Below are 23,369 nucleotides of genomic sequence, written 5' to 3'. Positions count from 1 at the left end.
GTCAACCTTGGCTGGCTGCCAGATGCCCATCAAGCTCCTCTCTCTCACCTCCCTCCCCAGCAACAGGATGGGTAGAAAATATGTCAAAATGATTATTGGTCAGGATAAAGAGGGGCATTACTCAGCTCCTCAACATTTCCTGCATCTTTCTTCAGAGCACATCCACCTGATCTGATGTGAGGTCCTTCAAGGACTGAAGGGGGACAACCTGTGTCACCATGGTCTTCTCCACTGGCTGCAGGAGAATCTCTTCTCTACTGCCTATAGCACCTCTTCCCCCTCCTTCTCCACTGACCTTGGTGTCTGCAGGGTTATTTTTCTTATATTCCTCACTCCTCTCTCACAGCTGCTGCTGTGAAGTTTTTTTACTTTCTTAAATATATTATTACAGAGATGCTACCACCATCACTGATTGTCTCAGCTTTAGCCAGGGACAAATCTGTCTTCGAGCTGATTGGAACTGGCTCTGTTGGCCATGGGGACAGCTCCTGTTGTCTTCTCAAGCCAAAAAGTCTTTAATGTGTACAGTAAAAAAGGAAGCATGGCACAGATCAGATAAACTAATACTGAGAACAGATAAGTTAATATTATGGTCAGCAGAGGTTAAACAGCTATAATAATTCTATGTTCTCTCTAATATGCTCTGGTCAAATCTGTCATTATCTCAAACCCTTTGAGTCCTAGGTTGCATGCCAAAAATACTGGTCATGCTTTAATCCCAGCTGGCAACCGGCATACACAGCTGCTTGCTCACTTCTCCCCTGCCCCTAGGGGGATGGGATGGCATGGTAGAGGGGGGAGAGAATAAGGAAGGTAAAAGTGCAAAAACCTGTGGGTTGAGATAATAGGGAAAGCAAAATCTGCCTATGCAAGCAAAGCAAAATAAGGAATTAATTCATTCCTTCCTATTGGCAGACAGATGTTTAGCCATCTCCAAGAATGCAGGGCTCCATCACATGTAATGATTTCTTGGGAAGACAAACACTCTAACTCTGAACCATCCTCCTTTCTTCCCTGTGTTTTTTATTGCTGAGCATGATGGCATATGGTATGGAATATCCCTTTGGTAAGTTTGGATCAGCTGTCTCAGCTGTGTCCCCTCCCAACTACTTGTACATCCCCAGTCTACCTGTTGTTGGAGCAGTGTGAGAGACAAAAGATCTTGATGATGTTTGAGAACTGCTCAGCAATAGCTAAAACACTGGTGTATTATCAACACTCCTTTGATCACAAAGCCAAAGCATAGCAATGTATGGGCTACTATGAAGAAATTTAACTCTATCCCAGCCAAAACCAGTATACCTGCATACATGGGGAGGTGATGGTAATAAGGGAACAGATTCAGAAACTGTCAAGTGTGATGTTTGGAGGCTAACTAGCTAAAGGCTTTTTAATAATATCCTGGATTTCATTCCAAGTAATATGGTGATCTGTTAATTTTAAGCGATGTTAAGAGCATGGCTGCCTTATCCAGCTCAGGACTCCCTTCTGCTCAGCTGCTGAAGCCCAGCCTGCGGACGTAGGGCCCATGTCCAGACTGAGGGATGCAGCTGCCGCTTTCCCGTTTGCAGGTTCAGCCACTACTAAAGCCGAGCACATATTTTGGAGACCTGTACACTGACATATGGCCCATCACACAGATGACCACAGACACAGTGCTGCCTTCAACAGCACCTACACGTAGGACTTGCATAAAACATAAGTATAGGCCACCAACTTCCCTCCTTCCTCTTCATCTGGTAGAGATAAAAGGTTGCTGCTAGTGAACGTAGATGATGCTCTCTAGATTCACAAGCACACATATGTTCACTGTGATCCCTTGAGTACTGGCATGGCCCTCTTTGTCCAGTACCCCTGCCTGGATCCCAGGCACTCTTACCTGCTTCGCAGGTCTCCTATTTGCCAGCTAGTCCAGCATGATGCTCACTAGCAAACACTCATACACTCATCTCACACATTCACAAGTCCCCCTGGGCATACTAGCACAGACTCTTGCCTGCTTAATACTCCTGCCTAGACTTGAGGCTCTTCTCTACTCATTTGCTAGGTCCAGATTGAAGTTTGCTAGCCAATACACATGCACACCAGGTTTGGGGAAGATGCAGGCAACCACTCCCTTTTCCCCAGCAGCTGGCACCAGGCACCACATGGGCTGTGACTAGTTGTCCTGCTTCAGCTACCCCTCACTCATGCTGATTTCTCCCCTGTTAGCTGTGTTTTGGGATACATACTGTTCCTGCCCCAGTGGCTGGAGGCAGAGACCATGACTCACTCTGGTAGCTGATCTTAAGACCCCACTCAGTCCAGTAGCCAACACCACAGGCCAGGGGTGCCTGCACCTCTGGTCTGACTGGAGTAGTTGGCACCAAATACACTTATGACAGCTCCCCCAGTTTCAGGCACTCCAGGCACTAAGTTTGTAGTACCCACCCTAGATCTAAAGAGCTATGGCCCCTCCAACTACTAATACTTGTTCCAGTAGCTGATACCACAGGCCACAGAGACACCTACAGCCCTAGTCTGACTCCAGTATCTGGCACCAGTTTTTGTTCATACATACACAGGTCTCACCAGGAGCTGGCACTTAGTCCTCGTAGCATACATATGCATAGATAGACAGTGACATTATGCAGATATTGTTTAAATTTAATAAGAAGATAGAGGAGGACAGGGCAGACTGTGGTGATCAGGCTCAGTCAGATAAACATACTGACCACCTCTGTTTTACATGTGACCAGTCCACTTTATACACATTTCTGTCTACCCTCCCCTTTGCTCCTCCTGGCTCTCCCTTCCCCCTGCATTTCTTTTCATAGGTTTGTATGGTTCTATTGATTCCCTCACCCCTCCCAGTCTGGAGTCTCCCCACTAATTTACAGCCTTATCAGTTGCAAAGTCCAAGTTGATATCCTTGCAAGAGTAGTTAAGACCTAGCATATATTGTGTCAAAGTTTCTCCTTTCTGGCTTATTAACATGTGATCTGTCAAGCTTGAAGGCTGGCTTGCAAAACTGTTGCAAAGGACTTTAAAGGCACGCTTCTCTCAGGTGGTTGCAGTCATTGGGGGGAAAAATCAAAATAATAAATGAAGGTTGCTATGTCAGTAAGTGTCCCTAGACTTTTCTTAAATGTGGGTTTAGGCTTAAGAGAAAAACAAAAGCATAATGCTATCTCTCAAAATACTTGGTAAGAATAAGGAGTTTCTCTACCAAATTTCTACTTGTGTTATTGCAGTGGGTGGTCTCAGTTGGGATACTTGAATGAATATTCACATCTGGTTTCATTCTCCTTCCTACACTTCACTGATGAGATGAATGAGAAGTTGCTTGAGGATTCAAAGAGCAGTAAATGAACTTGATAATGTCATATGTAGGTACATTCAAGAAGTAATCCTGTGTAATTAGACCTACTGTCTGTTCTGGAATTGACATATAAAGACAATATTGAAAGCTGAAACATTGCAGATAGGATTTGAAAATTTTACTTTTTGGTTTCCATGGTATTATTAAAAGCATAATTACAAGGAAAAGTGAGACTTAAAAAGATGCTACAATTAACAGCTGTGTTTGAACACATTTACTGGTTTAAATTGTGTCTGTTTAGGTGTAGGATTACAATGTGATATTTAAAGTATATGAATCCATGTCAAGTGATCAACTCTGAATTGTGTTTTGTGATTTGTGTAAATTTGGTTGTGTTTGGTTTTTTTTCTCACTTTGTTGTTTCAGATCTGTCCAATATGTGCAGCATTACCTGGAGGGGATCCTAATCATGTCACAGATGACTTTGCAGCTCATCTTACACTGGAACACAGAGCTCCTAGAGATTTAATATCCTTTCTTAAGTTGAGGGAAAAAGAATAGACTGTTCCTTATGATAGCTGTAACTACTTGTTCTGGCTTATATAGTCAAGTGGCTCCATCAGTGTAGCTTATTTTTTAGAACTGGTGTTTAGTTACAGGGGAACTATACATCTGAATTTTTAATATGTGTATATATATATATATATCCATCAGACTGTGAATAGGCTTTAGGTGTTGCTTGACAATGTGGGTGTGTGTTTTCATTTTATTTCTCGTAGCAAAAGCTTTTAAAGATCTTTCTGATGCTCAGCTGCTTCTTTCTGCAATTTTTACCCTTCTTGGCCATTAGTTCTGATGCCATTTTGTGTCTGGGAAAGCAGCAATCCAGATGCAGTAGTGTTTTATAGATAATTACAAGACTGAAAGTAGATTTCACCAAAAGCATATGTGTTAGAGAATGCACTGAACTTTGAAATTGAGGGATCTTAAATGTTTGATTAGATTTATTACTATATTTCAATAGGGTAGTTGCAGCCTCTTATTTATTGACTGTTTTAAAGATATAATTAGAAGACTTATCAGGAGACTTCCTAGGGATTAGGGCTATCTTTGTTAACTGCAAACTACTGAAGAGCTCTAAACTGTCAGTTTCTTTGCACTTCTAAGTACAATTTTCTTTCTGTTAGTTGGTCTTAGGAATAGTAATGTGGCTTGTTTTTTTGCTGTACAAATTCCTATAACATAATTTCAGAAGATACTTTTACTTCATGGAAGTACAGGCCATCATTAAAAGCTCATTAAGTGATCTTTCTGTATCTCGTTTAAAAAAATGCACTCCTAGTGTAATTTGATAGTGCCCTTTTTTTTCAGGGCTTCTTATAAAAAAAGAAGGCCTAACAACTCAAGTTCATTATATCTACTGCTAGCAACATTAGCGGAAATGGTTTCACTTTGGTTGTTTTCTGTATTTAAATTTTTTATCATTTAAATTGTCAGTCCCAATTACATAGTGAAGTTGACTTCCTATTGAAGTGGATGAGGTGTTGGATTATAATTTATGCTCCTGGAGCTTTTACTTCCCCTCCCACATCAGTGATGTCAGATAACTTTTAATTGGGAAATGTATGTTTATTACTAACTACATAAGAGCTAAAGAAATCAGAATAATCTTTTCAGTTACTGAGTAAGGCCACAGTGTCAGCCATCACAAAACTGATGGGGAGAGTATATAAATAATTATAGGAAATGCATGTAAAAGTTTCCATACAACCTTACTTTAGCAATCAGTGTTGCTAAGTCCACAAAAATTGAGAGTTTCTGGACTAGTTGTTCCATGTTGGGTGCTATTTCACGTCTTCTGACAGCTAAGACTAAAAAAAAGAAATGGGGGAGGATTTCCCCCTGCTCAGTTGCTATCAGCTTAGGAAAGGATATAGTCTTCTGTGTAGCAGTTAGGAGGGTATTTAAAGCTGTTTTAAATGGCTGCACATATTTCTTTTGAAGAATCCTCTGCAGATGCTGCAAGATACCACCTTTATCCCTGGAGACTCTGGACAGCTCTTTAAATTCCAATTTCTTTCTTAAACATTTTTCAACTGTTTTACTGTTTAAAACATGGCTTTAGTCTTGACCTTGTAAATGGTTCTAGCTTGGTTGTTTTCAGTATGTTTGCAATGAGTTAAGAGTTCCAAATGCTTTTTTTAACCCCAGCATAGTTGGGTGAGACATCAATATACTCTTGACTAGTATATTTAAATAATGTTATTTTTCTTGAAAACACTTTGAAAGGTACAGTTAGCAAGTTACTATTATACTTTTCAAAATGAGACCAAGGCTGGAATTTTTCAAAGTATTTATATTAAGGATGTTCTAGTTGTCTTATTTTCCAAGTTTACTTTTAAAAAAGTCCAGAATTGGGGCATTTATCTGTCAGATGTAGCTATGGAAAGCTTCCTAAACTACCTGAGAGAAGCAGTCAATCGGTAAAATATTAGTAATAATGTTCTGTCACTACTAGTATCCAATATCAACAGATTCAAAGGAGGAACAAACCAATCTGTGCTACACAACTATATTTTGTCCCAAGGGACATTTTCTCCCCCTCCTAAATCCTGCAAGTGAAATGTTTTATGCTCTATAGTGTAATAGATTTAAAAGAGTCAATTCTTCCTGAAAGTATTTATTATAGTAATTGGATATTCTTACTTGCCAAAAGAAATCTTTATTTTTCAGTCTTAAATTTTTCAATTCAGTGGTATTGTGAGGAAATGAATTCTACACCATAATTGTGCATTGTGGAATAAGACATTGGGCACCAGTCTGCTGCAGATAATAGATTTTATACAAGTGATAAACATGCTATTTTTGAAAATAAGAAAATTGGAGATAAGGTGAGCTAAAGCTACTAGTTTAGAAATTGGAAAAATATTATATGTATAAGTACATTATTTCCTAGCTTAGTAGTTAATTGCACTACTGCTTCTTAAGGTAAAAGGAAGCTTTATCTAGACTGTCTTGGGAGAACACATTTGTGTGGTAAGAATAGCAATAAAATTTTGTAGATCATTTTCAGTACTTAAATACCTTTCCCAATTTTGATGTTAAAATCCTTGTCTATTGAGTAATATGTTCTGCTGAATATGCATCATCAGTTGTAGCATTACCTAGTAAAAACTTTAATCCATAAGGCATAAAATCCATCCTGAGATTTTTTTAACATGATAAAAAGCCTAGGAAAGATGAATTTGGTGCAAGGAGCCCTGGGTGCCTTGAGTTCACATCTATAGATCTGACTGGCACCATAGCTATGATTACTTATTATTCACTTATAAAGTTGAATAATTTTTTTATGAATGAGGAATGTGTTGCCAAATTATTCAATCTAGTAAATGTTCTTGCTGTTTAATAGTTGATAGCAATAGACTTTTCTTAACTGCTTGATTATGATGAATCTAGTGGTGTTCGGCACGTACGTAGAATGTTTCATCCAGGCCGAGGTTTGGGAGGCCCCCGTGCACGTAGATCAAACATGCACTTTACTAGCAGTTCCAGCAGTGGGCTTTCATCTTCTCAGAGTTCATATTCTCCAAGCAATAGAGAAACCATGGATCCTATAGCTGGTAAGAGCTGTAACCACTGATTTTAGATCAGAGTCCTTAAATAGACTTTGAAACAAAGTCCATGATGAAAATGGTTGTTTTATTTTTCTGTTGGTTTGGGGTTTTTTGGAAATGATTCCCAATGTCACAATTGATGGGTATTTACTGATGAAAAGTACCCTTATTTGGATTGTCTACAGGGATTGAACCTGGAACTTCTGAAATGAAAAACACTGCCCCTTTAGCTTGTGCTTTTAGAGACTTCTAGGCTCATTCCCATTACTGACCTGTTCACAGGTGGCATGTAAGAATGGTTGACATTTGAAAGGACCTTTTAAGATCACCTACTACAACCCCATCCAACTTCCCTCCCCCCCTGCCCCCAAGCAAGGCCACCTAGAGCAGGTTGCTCAGGACCATGTCCAGTCAGGTTTTGAATATTCTTACTGATGAACTCCACAACCTCTCTGGACAGCCTGTTACAGAATTTGGTCACCCTCACAGTAAAAAGTGTTTTCTTGTGTTCAGATGGATTTAATTTTTTTTTAAAATGTCTGCCCATTGCCTTTTGTCCTGTCAGTGGGCAATAGAGTGTCTGACTTCCTTTTCTTCATTTCCTCCCCTCAGGTATTTATATACACTGTTAAGATTCCTCCCCCTTCAGCCTTTTCTTTTCCAGGCTGAAGAGTCCTAGGTCTCTTAGCCTCTCCTCATATGACATGCATGAATGTATTTTTGAATTTTTGAGTGGATGGATAGCAGGATGGGGACTAGGGGAGCAAAGTCACTCCCACTGTAAGTAAACATCAGGTTCATGACCACCTGAGGAACCTGAATGTACATAAGTGTATGGGACCTGATGAGATGCATCCTAGAGTCCTGAATGAATTGGCTGATGTAGTTACCATGCCACTCTCCATGATATTTGAAAAGTCATGGCAGTCAGGTGAAGTCACCAGTCATTGGAAAAAGGGAGACGTTACACCCTTTTTTAGAAAAGGTCAGCAAGTCTCAGGCCAGGTGCCACAGCACATGCACCAGTGTAAAAGATGACTTATAGGAAGAAAGTGTTACTAAAAGCCATCATCATTGGAGACTCTGGGATGGGAAAGACATCACACATGAACCAGTATGTAAACAAGAAATTCAGTAACCAGTACAAAGCTATGATAGGTGCAGGCTTCCTGACAAAAGAGGTCATGGTGGATGACAGGCTAGTGACAATGCAGATGTAGGATATAGCACTCCAAGAACAATTTCAGTCTCTGGGAGCTGCCTTCTACAAGGGAGCAGACTGCTACATCCTGGTGTTTGACGTCATGGCCCCCAACACATTTAAAACCCTAGACAGCCCAAGGGATTAATTCCTCATTCAGGCCAGTCCAAGAGATCCTGAGGACTCCTTTTTTTTGTGCTGGGAAACAAGATTGATCTAGAAAACAGATAAGTCACCACAAAACAGGTACAAGCCTTGTGCTACAGTAAAAACATCATCCCGTACTTTGAAATCAGTGCAAAGGAGGCCATTAATGTGGAACAAACTTTCCAGATGATTGCATGAAATGCACTTAAACAGGAAACCAAAGTGGAGCTTTACGATGAATTCCCCGAACCCATCAAACTAGACAAGAATGACTGAAGGAAGGCTTCTGTGGAGAGTTGTATCTACTGAGGGGAAAGGGAGGAGTTGAGCACAGTCCTTCACAAATGAATATCACACTTAGGCCCTCAAACACACAGTCTCTCTTCTGTGTTTAAAATGAAATTTAAAAAAAAAATTTCCATTTCCAGCTGCCAAAATCTACCCATCTCCCATAAGCATCTGAATCCCACACTTCAGAGCTTGTGTCCCCACATCATCCACATCGCATTTCATAGTAACAGACCTTTCTCTTAGTTTAGAATGGAAACTGTCATATATGTTTGGAACTGAATTTAATTCCAGGTGTCCAATGGAGAGAAACTGTTTACGGGTAATCTGTGTAACAACTTACATACATTTTTAACTGTCTCCTGTTTTCCACTGTGAAGGCTGCAACTGGAAAGGCTGATTACCCATAGTTCATTGCAAGCTCAGCACTCAGTCTGACTAGGTTGAGTTTTGTATCTCTGTTAATGCTTGTTACTTTTAACTAATCTAATCTTTTTACAGTATCCATGTAGTATGTAATGCTTCCTTAGGAAAAATCTTATAACACATGTTAATACATATAACCAATTAAAAATGTTTATAAAGAGAGAACCCTGGATACTCCTGACCATTCAGCCTCATCTCTGTGCCTGGTAAGGTCATGGAACAGATCCTACTGGAAGCTATGTCAAGGCATATGGGAAGCAGGGATTAGACACAGCCAACATGCTCTAGGTAAGGGCAAATCATGCCTAACTAATCTACTGACCTTCTATCATGGAGGGACTGCATTAGTGGACAGAGAAAGAGCTATGGATGTCATCTATCTGGACTTCTGTAAGGCCTTTGATGCTGTCCCTCACAGCATTCTTGCCACTAAATTGGAGAGAGATAGGTTTGACAGGTGGATTGTTAGACAGATAAGTAACTGGCTGGATGGCTGCATCCAAAGAATTTCAGTCAATGGCTCAATGTCCAAGTGGAAATCAGTAACAAGTGGTGTCCCTCGAGGGTCTGTATTGGGACTAGTACTATTTAATATCCATGATGCAGAGGGATTGAGTACATCCTCAGCAAGCTTGCAGATGACACCAAGCTGAGTAGAACAGTTGATTTCCTAGAGGGAAGGAATGCCATCCAGAGGGACCTTGAGAGGCTTGAGTAGAGGGGCCATGGGAAATTCATGAAGTTCAACAAGGCCAAGTGCAAGGTCCTGCATTCAGTGTGCATCCAGCTCTGGGGTCAGCAGTACAAAAAAATACATGGACCTCATTAACCTGTTAGAGTGGGTCCAGATGGGGGTCACAAAAATGATCAGAGGGCTGGAACACCTCTCCTATGAAGAAAGGCTGAGAGAGTTGGGTTGTTTATCCTGGAGAAGAGACGGCTCCAGGGAGACCTTATTGCAACCTTTCAAGATATAAAGAGGGCTTATAAGAAAGACAGAGTTGTTGGGTTTTCTTAATGAAGGCCTGTAGTGACAGGACAAAGGGAAACAGTTTTGAACTGAAAGAGGATAGGTTTAGATTGGACATAATGAAGACCTTTTTTTACAAGGAGGGTAACTCATTGTAACTGGGACAGGTTGCCTAGGGAAGTTGTGGATGTCCCATCACTGGAAGTGTTCAAGGTCAAGTTGGATGGGGCCTTGAACAACCTGATCTAGTGAAAGATGTCCCTGCCCATGGCAGGGGGGTTGGACTTGATGATCTAATGTAAAATCTTAGAGATATCAATCTTACACTCATATAGTAAAAAATGATGTGTCTATTTTAGTTCTCTCTGTATCTTCCACTTGGGTAGATTCAGACAGCAGTAAGGTATCTTACAAAGTATTATTTTCCAGTCTGAACAAAACCAGTTCTCCCACTCTTTCATCCTGTAATATGTTCCAGCCTTCTGATCATCTGGGTGGCCCTCCACTGGATTTGCTCTGTTATGTCCATGTCTCTTGTCTGGGGAGCCTAAAACTGAACACAGAACTCTGGATGTGGCTTTGCCCCAGTGCCAAATAGAGGGGAAAATCACTTCCTGAGACCTGCAGGCTACATTCCTTCTACAAAAAATATCCCAGCAAAAGAGGGTGAAACATTTTCTGTCATTTTAATGACATAAGTTAGGTCGTGGATCTATAAAGCACTAGAGTTGGTGCAAGAAGTGAAGATGTTTGTGTCTCCTGGAGTGCAATACTTCCTCTTATTGATGCAGTGGGTGTTAGTTTAGCTGAGTTAAACATGAAGTGGCTGCCTTGGTTTATTTCAGCCTCACAAGACCATCCCATTTAGGATTTAGGAGCATGTGTAATAAAATGGTATTCCTTTGAGTCATGTCTTTTTTTTTTTTTTGTGTCAATGTTTTTTCTGCATTCAGACAATGTAGTGCAGCCTGGCTCAGTGTCTGTGTCATGCCCAGCCTGTGTCTCAAATTCACAAATTCACATCTGCTACTAGGGTTTTGTTAAGCTGTACTCAAAGTGATCTTACAAACAGCAAGGAAAAATATGTCTTACCTGGCAGTGTTATAAGTCTTCCTTTGTATTGGGGTAATAATTAAGACATACTACCAGAAGTTAGAACTTGTGCTTGTAACAGACATGTACACATTATTTATTTTTCTCCTTGTGGTTGTTATCAGTAATTAGTGAAATAAAATATTGGTAGCTGATAGTGATATCAAGTGCTCCAGATGCAAAGAACTACTGCATTGTGCTTTATTCCTCTAAGAAAAGCCTAGTTTCAAAGGATTATATCATGAAAGTACAATGGAAGGAAAATTTTCATGACCTATAATAATGACAGCTTTAATGGGGATTGGATGGATAGGGAAAAAAGGTAATCTACTACTTCTGCCCTCCTTGTATCATACACAACAAAGTAGTACTCACAACTTTGTGTGGAATATAATATGTAGCAAATTGCTGGGAAATAGCTCATTATTAATGCTTATTTTGGGAAATGCTTAGCATGGACATAATTTGTCACAGTCTTGAACTCTGAAGGAAAGGAATCCAGGCTAGATTTAACTTTTTTATCATTAGAATTTCTCTTTTGAGCAGAGGTCAAAAAGTGCACAAAAAAATCCCCTCTTGTGGTCAAATATTTTTCATATAATGCAGCATTTAAAAAGCCTTTCTGAACTGAATATTTTCTAAAAGTGTCTGAAATTATGCTATAATTATTTGTCTTTTTTGCAGCACATCTTCCCTCTGGAATATGCATTGAAGGTGCATAAAGCCACCAACTGAAGTCAGAATTGAAGGGGTTAATAACTATTTTGACTAACTTGAAAGTAAAATTTTAGAGGATTCTTGCACAGGATACTGCCTATATGGTATTCCCCCTAGGTTGACCCATATCTGTTTAAAAAGCTCTAAGCTTTGACTCTTTTTTTATACATAGTTCTTTAAATAATTCTTAATCTTCCCATGGGTTTTGAGACATGGGGTGCTTGTAATGGATAGCCCATGAAGCTTTTCAAATCAATACAATTTGTTCATGAATTTCATAGATGAAAGTTTTTAGAAAGCAAATGAATTTATATACTGGTATTCAGGACATAATTATGTTGTTGTGTGATATGTATTTAAGCAGATTTCACTGTAGAAACTTCTCTCTTTTCTGGCAGAGCTTTTATCTCAGTTATCAGGCGTGAGACGTTCTGCAGGGCAGCTCAATTCTTCTGGCCCTTCTGCTTCTCAGTTACAGCAGCTGCAGATGCAACTGCAGTTGGAAAGACAGCATGCACAGGCAGCAAGACAACAACTGGAAACTGCACGCAATGCCACTAGACGCAGTAACACAAGCAGCATACCCACCACTCTTACACAATCTATAGCAGCAACCAATACATCTAACACAGAAAACAATCATCAGACTATACAGAATTCCCAGTTTCTTCTTATGAGGTAATTTGGTTTGTGGTTTTGACTCTTCTTCCATTTCTGTTTTACTTGTCTTGTTGTGGACATAGAGTTCAGTGAGACTACTGCCAGATCACTAATGAAGTTTGTAGTTGAGATACTATGCTTTTGTTTGTATTTGTAACATCACCTTTTCAACCCTGCTGTTTGTTCCTAGGCAATGAATAACTATTACTTGTTTTTCAATTTGAAGAGAAAAATATGGGATATTGCCTTGTTAACCTGTGTTTGTTTACCCTTCTACTTCTGATAAGAGCCTTTACAATAATATGTTTCAAACCTTTATGCTGATAATGTGAGTGGAGAAAACTTTAAAGTTAGTTTTATTTAATAGGAAATGAATCTTTAATGAAGGCTGAAGGTTGAATAGAGGTTTATATATGAAATATTTTGGATTAAAAAACAAAGAAGGATTGTGCTATAACCAGCATGCATATCTGTTTCAGAAAGTATAGTTAGATCCTACAGTTCTATAGAACAGAATAGTTCACTTGGAAGAGTCCTACAATCATCATCTAGTCCATTCTACTATAGAAGAGTTGCCCACTCTCATTCCAGCTCTTTTCGGAGGTTTAGAATATTGATTTTCTGGATTCAAGGGGGAGGATATTTTTAAATTGCATGTTGAGAAAGGACAAAAGCATTTAAAGAGTTTCTGTGTCTAGAAACTGGGGTTGTGATAAGTTATTTCTGTCATGCTGATTTCTATCAAAACTTGTGATAATATCTCAATCCAAAGCTTTTTGAAAATCGTAAGTTTAAGGAAAGTATCTGCAAATGTCAGTCACTGATCTTGTGAGCTAGGATAGAACTGAAGCAAGCAATTCTCTTGCTTCTATTAGGTGATGGTGCATGGACTGATAAGTAAAGAGAATAATGTACTGTGCTTTGGCAATCTCTGGGCAATTATGTGTGTAGTAATGTATTTTGTGTCATGCTTGCATTTAGAAGTTGTCCTGGGGAAAAAATTAACACTTAAGAGATGACTAGAGAATTTTAATGCCCCTTAAAACAAAATCTCTCTGAGGGGAAACAAACTTCAGAAATAGATTTTATTTTCCATTCATCCTTAGAATCTACTTCTATGAAAGATTTTTTTTAAGCATCTTGGAACAAGTTTGTTAAATGTTTGTATTCTTGCATCAGGAGTGGCAGATAATGTCAGATCTGTACATGTCGAGAGAAGTGCAGCAGTACCTAGGTTCTTTCTCAAAGGAATGGCTTTCAGATGTTATTCAGCATGCATCAGTCCAACTGTTCAGGCAATTAGAGAAAGCCAATTTTGTTGATGATTCTACTAAGCCTGTCTTATATTTCTGTGTTGCTCTGCAGGTTGAATGATCCCAAGATGTCAGAAGCAGAGCGTCAATCAAAAGAAAGTGAACAGGCAGATCACAGCTTGTTTGTTCAAGAGCTTCTACTGTCCACTTTGATGCAGGAAGAAAGTTCCTCCTCAGATGAGGATGAACGGGGAGAGATTGCTGATTTTGGTGCTATGGGCTGTGTAGATATTATGCCTCTAGATGTTGCTTTAGAAAACCTAAATTTAAAAGAGAATAATAAAGGAAATGAGCCTCCTCTTTGATGGCTTCCCACTTTGCAATGTCCTCTGTGCTGTATTTGCCAATGAAAGTGGACAACAACTATCTTGGGTTTGTTTTGGTGATTGTAATTTCAGGTCTGTCACTCTTGTTACATTGTGTACATTCAAAGGAAAAGAGAAAAGATATATATGATAATCATTTCCACTTAACCAATTTTTACTTTTAGCAGATAAATATAGGTTGCAGTGCAGAGAAAAAAAAAGCTCTGTGTCCTGTAGCTTGACGTGCAAAAAAGCTCTCCTAATACTCCACATTCAAACTGAAGAGGAAAAATGAAAAAAATCTCTAATGAAGCTGCTGTGTGTATTTATGAATATTAATGAATAAAACTTGCTTGGATGGTTTACCTTAACTACTGTGTGATTTTTATTTCAGTGTGCATGAGTTTTAGTGACCTTGTAATTTAAAAAAATCTTAGTACAAGGAGTAGAACTATAAAACACTGTAGTGGTTTCCCATTCCCAAAACACCAAAGCGTTCCCATTATTCAAAGGTAATGTGACCAAAAAAAAAATTTTTAAACTCACTAGCAGTTTGCAGCCATGAAGTAGCCTTTCAGTAACACATGACCAATGACCTTTTTATGTGCTGTCCCTGCATATTAATGAAAACTCTACAATGGACTATATTTTTGCTTATGTAGTGTGACGTTTTGCTGTATTGTGACCACTGTGTTGCCCTGTTAGACATGATATCCAAGTGGAATTGAACTTTGTAGTCATCTGTAGGAGACAAAAAACAAGGGCCACTACTGGAATCTACTACCAAGGGCTTCTGTGTGCCCTAACACCAAATTTTGTTCAACTTTCTTTAAGTTTTCCTTTTTTGTTAAATATACCTTATTTAAGTATAAATTATTCATATATTCACTGGTGAGGAGTGTGTGTTAACCTGGATTATGTTGTTTTAGTTTTAAGACTTCATAGTCCTTATAATTTTGAGTTATTTATGTATTTTCTTCATCGTTTACAGAGACTCCTTAGGAGACTGAGGATTTGACTTCCCAGATATCTCCATATGTTACAATTTGGATTCTTAATGTTAACTTGCTATCAGCCTTGGTGAAAGAAACATGACACCTGGTCTGGATGAGATTTGGGTCTTGAATAGAAACATGATAGGTTGCAAACTAAGCATAGGATGTGCTCAGCAGTCTGGCCTTAGCACACAAAGGTAATATTTTAATAGTGATTCTATACAAAGTGCCAGCATGATTGCTTATTTGACATGCAATGAGTCTGGAAGAACTGAGCTTTGACAATACCTCTAACTTGTCTATCTCTCTCTGTCTTTTAAAGAAATGGGAGCTTTTTTTAACCTATCTTGGGCATATTATTTAAGGGTATGGACTGTTACAGATTACTTATGGACACTTTAGCTTGCCTCAAAAGCCAAGTGCTTGCATTTCTGTCTTGGAGCCCCTGTCCACAGAATTGTGGAATGGTTGACGTTGGAAGGAACATCTGAAGGTCCCCATGTCCAACTTCCCTGATCAAGCAATACCTCCTAGAGCTGGTTACCCAGGATCATGTCCGAGAGGCTTTAGAATATCTCCAGGTAGGGAGACTCCACAATCCCACTGGGCAGCCTGTTCCAGAGCGCAGTCACCTTCACAGTGAAAAAGCGTTTCCTGATTCTCAGACAGAACCTCCTATGTTACAACTTGTGCCCATTGTCTCTTGTCCAGTCACTGAGCACCACTGAAAAGAGCCTGGCTCCATCTTGTTTTCATCCTCCCTTCAGGTATTTATATACATGGGTGAGATGCCCCCTGAGACTTTCTCTAAAATGAACAGTCCCAGCTCTCTCAGCCTTTCTTCATAGGAGCTCTAGTCCCTTGATCATCTTTATGGACCTTGGTTGAACTGTCTCCAGCATGTCCACATGTCTCTTGTAATGAAGCACCTAGGTGTAAGTCAGCACAGGAAGGCAGCTGGGACAACCACAATCATATGACTAAAACACAAAGAGTAAATTTTTTCCTGTTACCTTGCTGACCCAGAGGATTCCTGAAGCAATACCCAAGCAGAAGTGCACAAGTGGAGAGACAGGCACCATTAAACTCGGTCCATGACAGAGGATCACTGGCTGCTGTTCACACTGGTTTATCAAGGGTTATTCCCAGCTGCAAGGTCACTTGAGCAATTTACAGTCCTCCTTGCCAGTCTTCTACTTTTTAACCTATTCCTCCCAACATTACATCACCTCAATCAAGAGACCACTGCTGCAGGGGCTGGAAATGTGGGATAGGGAATTTACAGAGGCACTTAAAGCATATGGAAAAAGGAATAAGCATCTAATGCTCTGAGTTAAGTGTCCCACCCTTCTTGGCAGGCACTTAAACCACTCAGCTAGCCAGGCACCACCAGTAGGTTGTGTGATTTGATGTATTAAGTCCTGAAGATGCTTAATATTATCCTCCATGCCAGCTGATTCAGTGGTCAGGTAGAAGTAGCCTTCAAACTCAACAGCGTTTATGATGTTGAAAAGGGTGGTAGTTTATTCGTAATCAATGTTCCTTGGTGTACAGCAGTTATTCACAAAGTTTAGGCAACAATTGCCTTGGATGTCCAAATTAAACCTTGCACAAAGGCACATCAGGTGTTCTATAGTCACTACTCAGAAAGAATGATAAGTTAGTTACAGTAAAAAACAACCACACACAGCTACACACAGGTATTTACAAAATGATCTTGCAGAAAGGTATCCAAGGTATGTGCTCATAGTACAAGCCCAAGAGTCAACCTGTAATAAGGGAGGAAAATAGGAATGTAATCTCCTTCCAGTAATACATATGCTGTTGCTCTAGCTCCTTCTGCTAAAATTATTCCAGGCCTGGTAGCTTGAGATGGGGTGATAGCCTACACAGATTGAAGAGTTTTTGCTTATGTTTTTTCAGATCAAACTTCAATTTGATGTTGGGTTTATGTTGAAGATACCTGAAATTCAAGAACTCAGCAATATGATATTGACATAGTATACAGAATAAGGGGAAAAGACAGAGTACAGAACCACACTGCATTGTCAGGGGTTATTACAAGAATGTTCACATCTAGATTAATAGGTTGCAGTCCCACCACAGAATCCATTGGTATAAACAAGTCCATTTCCCCTGTGGTTAATATTTTGTGAGAGGGACCATCGGAAAGAACTTCAGTCCTCGCTGTGTTTTGTACTGGCGGTATACAGTCATGTTATTTTGGCCCATGATTCTTCCATTTTCTTGCAGTGCCCAAACTACAGCTTAAATTCATTTTTCCATCTGGGTATAATGTATAGCAGAGACTTGTAATCCCTTGGACCAAAATACCACAGATTTTTTTCAACTTTTCATCCCAGTCATCTGTCACAATCCCCACAAGGCTATATCATCCAGAATTGTTACTTCTAATTCAAAAGCATATCCTTGCCCAGGAGTTTGTAATTGAGCATGCTCAATAAAAGCATTTTGGCAGGTATTGGAGGCCTCTTGTTGCTTGGTCCATTGCCAAACAACTTTTTGCCTAGTCCATTTCTGGTGGTTTGGCATTTGCCAGGCAGTGCCTTGCTGTGATGTGGAAGGTGGGGTGGAAAGGGAAGATTTTTTTTGCATAGGCACTGAATTTCACCAATAATGAAACACTTCTGGATGCTGAGATCCCATTTATTTCTGACAGTGGGACACCGGTTTGCACAAGATCATTCCACATTTGTTTACTTGTCACCTGTGAGGTAACTCTGGTTTTGTCAACTTATTTTCATTCACCCCCCGCACAGCTGGTTCCAAAATTAGAGCCCAAATTTCCCTCAAGGTATTTGCTAGGGTACCTATATTACCAGTATCACTCATGACTGCTGCTTAGAATCAAGGGTTTCAGTGAAACAGGCATCCCACTCAAAAGCTGCATTTTTATACTTTTTGTTAATGCTGCCTCATCCAGACTAGATCCTGTAATTAAAATATGATCCATCCCCATCTACTACAAGAAACTAATACCTTCTTCCATTGTACACCAATTTCTGAGGAACAGCACTAAGTTGGCAGCATCTGCATATGCTATTAAAACTGCTGTACCCAACCTTTTGTATAGCATAGGTGCAGCAGCATCCTGGCCATCAGGACCCCTGATATTTTGTAATTGAGCATATCCCTATTGTATCTGATCCTCACTGGCTGTAGGGCTTAATAGATCTTTTTCACACATTAATAAGTGGAAAGACTCAGTGCCACTATCCAAAGCTCGCAAAATCCATGCCAGTATGCCTTCCCCACTCTTCTGCTGGTAGACCTCTAAAAATTCCCTGTCTTGGGGTGACTGTATGATACTGTATCCCCTATCATCTGCTTTATGCTCAGACATGAGTCCTGTAAGCTAGGTCCGGGAGAGGAGGGGAAGCCGGTGGAATTCTTTAGGCATGATTTTTGCTCATCCTACCTCGGGTTGTCTCTCGGCTGTGTTGTCTAGCATGGAGAGAGAGGATATATTTGCTTTTAGCTAGTTTATTTTTTTTAGCTGATGCAAGAAGTTTTTTCCTGGGACTGTGGCTTCTTCTTCTGGAACTGTTCAGATCTGCTCCGTTCCAAAATACCAGAACATCACTAGGAGCCTATGTCGCAGCCCAGAGGGGAGGCCCTGGGATGCTGCACCCCAGCTCTGGATCTCAGGAGAGCAAGAGCAGGACTCAAAAAAAAATCCACCAGTTTTCTCCACAATGAGAAGGTTTATTATCTAACATTTTTCATTCTTTTTCTTGTGCCTGTGTGCATCCTGCTTGTTAAATAAACAGTTTTTTTTTCACTGTCCTCCAAGAAATTATTTTTGAACATGTGGGGGAGGGGCTGCTAAAACCTACTGTTTTTTAGAGGAGACACCCTTTTCAGGATGTTTCCTCCTAATCTGCCTCAAACCAAGACAAAGAATTTGGCACCCAATGCACGGCTAGGGAAAGTGGAAAAAAACTAATAATTACATTTTGGTTTTAATCATTTTGTATTGGGATAAAGCAGTCAGTAGTCACCATGTGGTTTGAGATAATAATGTCTCTCTGGTCCCTAGGCCTGTTTACCTATCCACAGATAGCACAAATTTTGTCCCTGGCATGTAACTTTTACAGAGCAGGGGTACAAATCAGGCTTGATATACTGATGTGCTTGGTGATAATGATTTATAGAAGGTTAACAGAGCTACAGGAAGTCGTTAAAAATGTATATGGTCTCTTGTTTTTCCATCCTAGTTTTGGTGGCCTGCTTTGGGGGTTTATTAGTAATTGCACCCAGTTTGTTAGAGGAGAAGCAGGGGATGAAGTTTCCCAACCTTTCATGTCCTAACCCTTTAAATCTGGTACGTCACCTTTGAGAATGTTAAATTTCCCCTGGATGTTAAAAAGACCACCTTCCTGGTATTTTATCTGGTAGGCTTCTAAAAATGCAGGAGTTGGATGATAGGTGCTGCTGCCTATTATCTGTTCCCAACAAACCTCTCCTGTAGAAAATCAGGTTGGGTTAACATTCAGGCAATGCAGTCAGATCCACACACTACACTCACCACAGCTGGCTCAGTGAAAGAGACAGAAGGCTCTTTGCAGGTTTTCATTCCAGCGAGGTATATTACATGTGGTGGCTGAAGGAAACCCAGGTGAAAGAGTGGTAGCACATGCTCTGGACAGCTTAAGAAGGGGAAGGGGGGGGGGGGGGGGGAGGGGGGGAGCTAAGGGCAGGGCAAAGGGAACAGGGAAAGGAGAAACCAGGGTAGGTTGTGAAATATAGGGATCAGTGAGACAGAGGTCCATGGGGGAGACTTGTCTTTTCCAACAGGGGGAATGAACTCTATGGTGCAATGCCCTTGGGAATTGGCTGGGGGGGAGGGAGTTCATGGGATACTACAGGCTTCCTCTATATGGTCTGCCGCTTGTCTAGAATGAAGGTTGAGATGCCCAGAGGGGCTGACCAGACACCTGACCCAGGTGTGGAAAATTCTGAGTGGTGTAGGGAATGGGAGGACATGGTCCAAACCCTGAAGGAATTCTCTGCCTCAATAGCTTGGAACTTCCACCCTGAACAAATTCAGAAGACAGGTGAGGTGGGGAAATATCTGAAAGAGAAGTGCAATGACAACTCTAATGAGACAAAACTCATTGCAATATGCTGGGCCCTGGCATATGCTTATCATATGCTGCTAGATACTATAGGGCAGTAGATCACAGAATCACGGTATCACAAGGTTGGAAGAGACCTTCAAGATCATCGAGTCTGTCATGGTTTGACCCTGGAACAATGCCAGGGCCCCCATGAAAGGTGTATTTCCAAAATGTTTACAGTGAGATGTGACCCAGAAACAGAACAAAGCAGGCTCCAACTTGGGGATGGAGGGAAAAACACAACACTTTAATAATCTACAACACAGAAACATAAGGGAAAAAAAAAAAAAAGAAAAAAACCACACACAACAATCCACAATGGAACACTCCCAAAACACTCCTCCTCCCCCCAGTCCTCTAACATTCAAATCTCAGTCCAATACCCTCCTTCACACAAGCTCCCCCAGTTCATCAGGAGAGAGGAGTCTCCCTCTTGCACCATGGGCCTTCCCCGGAAACACAGTGGAACCTCCTGTGTTTCCATGTCACACGCGGCAGCCGCCCGGAGAGAATCTGCCGTGGTGACCATCTTCCTTCCATGTCCAGCGCTCTCACCACCGGCCATGGATCCAAACTGCTCCTTAGGTCCTTTTAAGAATGCATCGCCCAGTTCCAAGAAGTGGCTGCCTCTCGTCATTTGGGACACCTGTCCCCCCCATATTTTTACTCCCCTGGGGCCTGGGTCTCAGGAACAGAGATCCTTCGCTGAAGGCAGAGGGCTACACCACACCCTCCCCCTCTGTCTCTGTTCTCTCTACTTCTCCTTGAGGCCTTATCATTCCTGGCTTCCGGCCAACTGCCTCCCCCAAGGTGCAGTCTTGGAAGAAATTCGTTTCGCCCGTGGCTATGTAAGAGAAAAGTCCAGCCAAAGCCACTCCAACCATCCCCTCCAGCTAGGGCACTCTCATCTGCTGGCATTTTCTTCAACTACTCAAACCCTCTCTTCTTTCCCATCCTCCGTCCCCTCTAAACTCTCAGCTGGGGAGGATCAGTGTTTTTCCAACTTCCATTGTTTCAATACTAAAAGAGTTAAAAGCTCAGCCTGGTCTCCCAGCGGCTGGGCACTTTTCCCCCCCCCTTCTTCTCCTCCTGGCCGTAGTGCCGGCATGAGATATCAAATTTCAAGCCAGCACAGTCTCTATCATTCTCTCCCGGGGGGGCTGCCCAAATCATCTCAGTCCTCCTCCACCCCTGCCTTTTACAGGGGCTCCGGCCTCCCTTCCCTCAAGGCCGCATGGCCTCCCCCTCCCCCACCCAGACGCAGCTGGGCAGGGGAGAGGTTCAGACTCCACTCACCAACACCAGATTCCCAAAGAGGAAGTTCTCTGGGAATCTTCTGCTTTTAACCCCTGTGTGTTCTCAGAGGCGTATCCCAAATCCCACACCAGGTGCCAATTTCAAATCTGGCCACTGATTGGTTTGACCTCAACTTTTCCAGAAACTCACTTCCGGGGCAAACCACGACAGAGTCCAACCTGTTCCCTGACACCTCAACTAAACTATGGCACCAAGTGTCACATCCAGTCTTTTTTTAAACATATCCAGGGATGGTGACTCCACCACCTCCCTGGGCAGACCATTCCAGTACTTTATCACCCTTTGCACGAAAAACTTTTTCCTAATATCCAACCTATATTTCCTTTGACACAGCTTGAGACTGTGACCTCTTGTTCTGCTGGTTGCTGCCTGGAGAAAGAGACCAACCCCCACCTGACTACAACTACCCTTCAGGAAGTTGTAGAGAGTGATAAGGTCACCTCTGAGTCTCCTTTTCTCCAGGCTAAACAACCCCAGCTCCCTCAGTCGTTCCTCATAGGGCATGTGTTCCAAGGCCCTTACCAGCCTCATTGCCCTCCTCTGGATGTGCTGAAGCATTTCAATGTCTTTCCTAAACTGGGGGGCCCAGAACTGGACACAGTACTCAAGATGCGGCCTCACCAGTGCCGAGTAGAGGGGGAGAATGACCTCCCTGGTCCTGCTGGCCACACTGTTCCTGATACAGGCCAGGATGCCATTGGCCTTCCTGGCCACCAGGGCACACTGCTGACTCATGTTCAGCCAGCTGTCGACCAGTACCCACAGGTCCCTTTCTGCCTGGGCACTGTCCAGCCACACTGTCCCCAGCCTATAATGCTGCAGGGGGTTATTGTGGCCAAAATGCAGGACTTGGCACTTGGACTTATTAAACTTCATCTTGTTAGATTCTGCCCATTCATCCAACTGCTCCAGGTCTCTACAGAGCCCTCCTACCTTCCAACAGATCAACACACGCTCCCAGCTTAGTGTCATCTGCAAATTTAGTAATGAAAGACTCAATCCCCTCATCCATGTCATCAATAAAAATATTGAACAGAACTGGCTCCAGCACAGAGACCTGAGGAACACTATCGGATGATATTTTTGTTCCCAGTGAAGGAAAGGAATGATGAGGAGGACTCCATAGGTATCAGAAGGCTAATTAATTACTTCATTATACTATATTATTCTATATTTTATTCACTATATTACATTACATCTAAACTGAATCTGCCAAGCACTCAACCCTGCACACAACTGCATTCATCTCGTGACTGTCAGCAGACAGTCCCGACACACACATAGATGGATTGGTCAATGAATCAAAACACTCATACCAGAATCCAATTATCAATTCCCTTCAGGTAAACAATCTTCCACAATGCATTTCACTTGTGAACAACACAGGATCAGTAAAGGAGATAAGAATTGGGTTTTTTTTGAGGTTCAGAGAATGTGAAACCCAGAAATATTATTGGGAAGAATTGTGCCTTGCTTTTCTCTGTGAAGAGAAATGTGGTGATAGGACACCACTGGTGACTGGCCACCAGCTGGATGCAGCACCGTTCACCACCACTCTCTGGGCCATGCCATCCAGACAGTTCCTAACCCAGCAAAGACTGCTCCTGTCCAAGCCGTGGGCTGCCAGCTTTTCCAGGAGTGTGAAGTGGGATACAGTGTCAAAGGCCTTGCTGAAGTCCAAATAGACAACATTCACAGCCTTTCCTGCATCCACCAGGCGCGTCACCTGGTCATAAAAGGAGATCAGGTTGGTCAAACACGACCTACCCCTCCTAAACCCATGCTGGCTGGATCTGATACCCTGGCCATCCTGTAGATGCTACATGATGACACTCAGTATAAATTGCTCTATTATCTTGCCAGGTACTACATTATCTTGCCG

General features: G+C 41.4%; 1 protein-coding gene and 1 pseudogene across 1 annotated transcript in view; both read left to right on the top strand.

Moving 5' to 3' along the window:
• LOC135288985 (E3 ubiquitin-protein ligase KCMF1-like) overlaps nucleotides 1–14,405 on the top strand; it is a 128,407-nt gene extending 114,002 nt beyond the window's left edge. The window contains exons 4-7 of the mRNA XM_064402354.1: nucleotides 3,728–3,829; nucleotides 6,747–6,921; nucleotides 12,155–12,434; nucleotides 13,782–14,405. Coding sequence (XP_064258424.1) covers nucleotides 3,728–3,829; nucleotides 6,747–6,921; nucleotides 12,155–12,434; nucleotides 13,782–14,034 — 810 coding nt within the window. The 3' untranslated portion in view covers nucleotides 14,035–14,405. The remainder of the gene's footprint in view (nucleotides 1–3,727; nucleotides 3,830–6,746; nucleotides 6,922–12,154; nucleotides 12,435–13,781) is intronic.
• Nucleotides 6,928–8,660, top strand: LOC135288984 (ras-related protein Rab-7a-like; annotated as a pseudogene).
• Nucleotides 14,406–23,369: the final 8,964 nt, after the last annotated feature.

Source organism: Passer domesticus, chromosome W (assembly GCF_036417665.1).
Source record: "Passer domesticus isolate bPasDom1 chromosome W, bPasDom1.hap1, whole genome shotgun sequence".
Lineage (NCBI taxonomy): Eukaryota > Metazoa > Chordata > Aves > Passeriformes > Passeridae > Passer > Passer domesticus.
The sequence above is the reverse complement of the archived record's forward strand: the minus strand, read 5'-3'. Positions and strand labels throughout refer to the sequence as shown.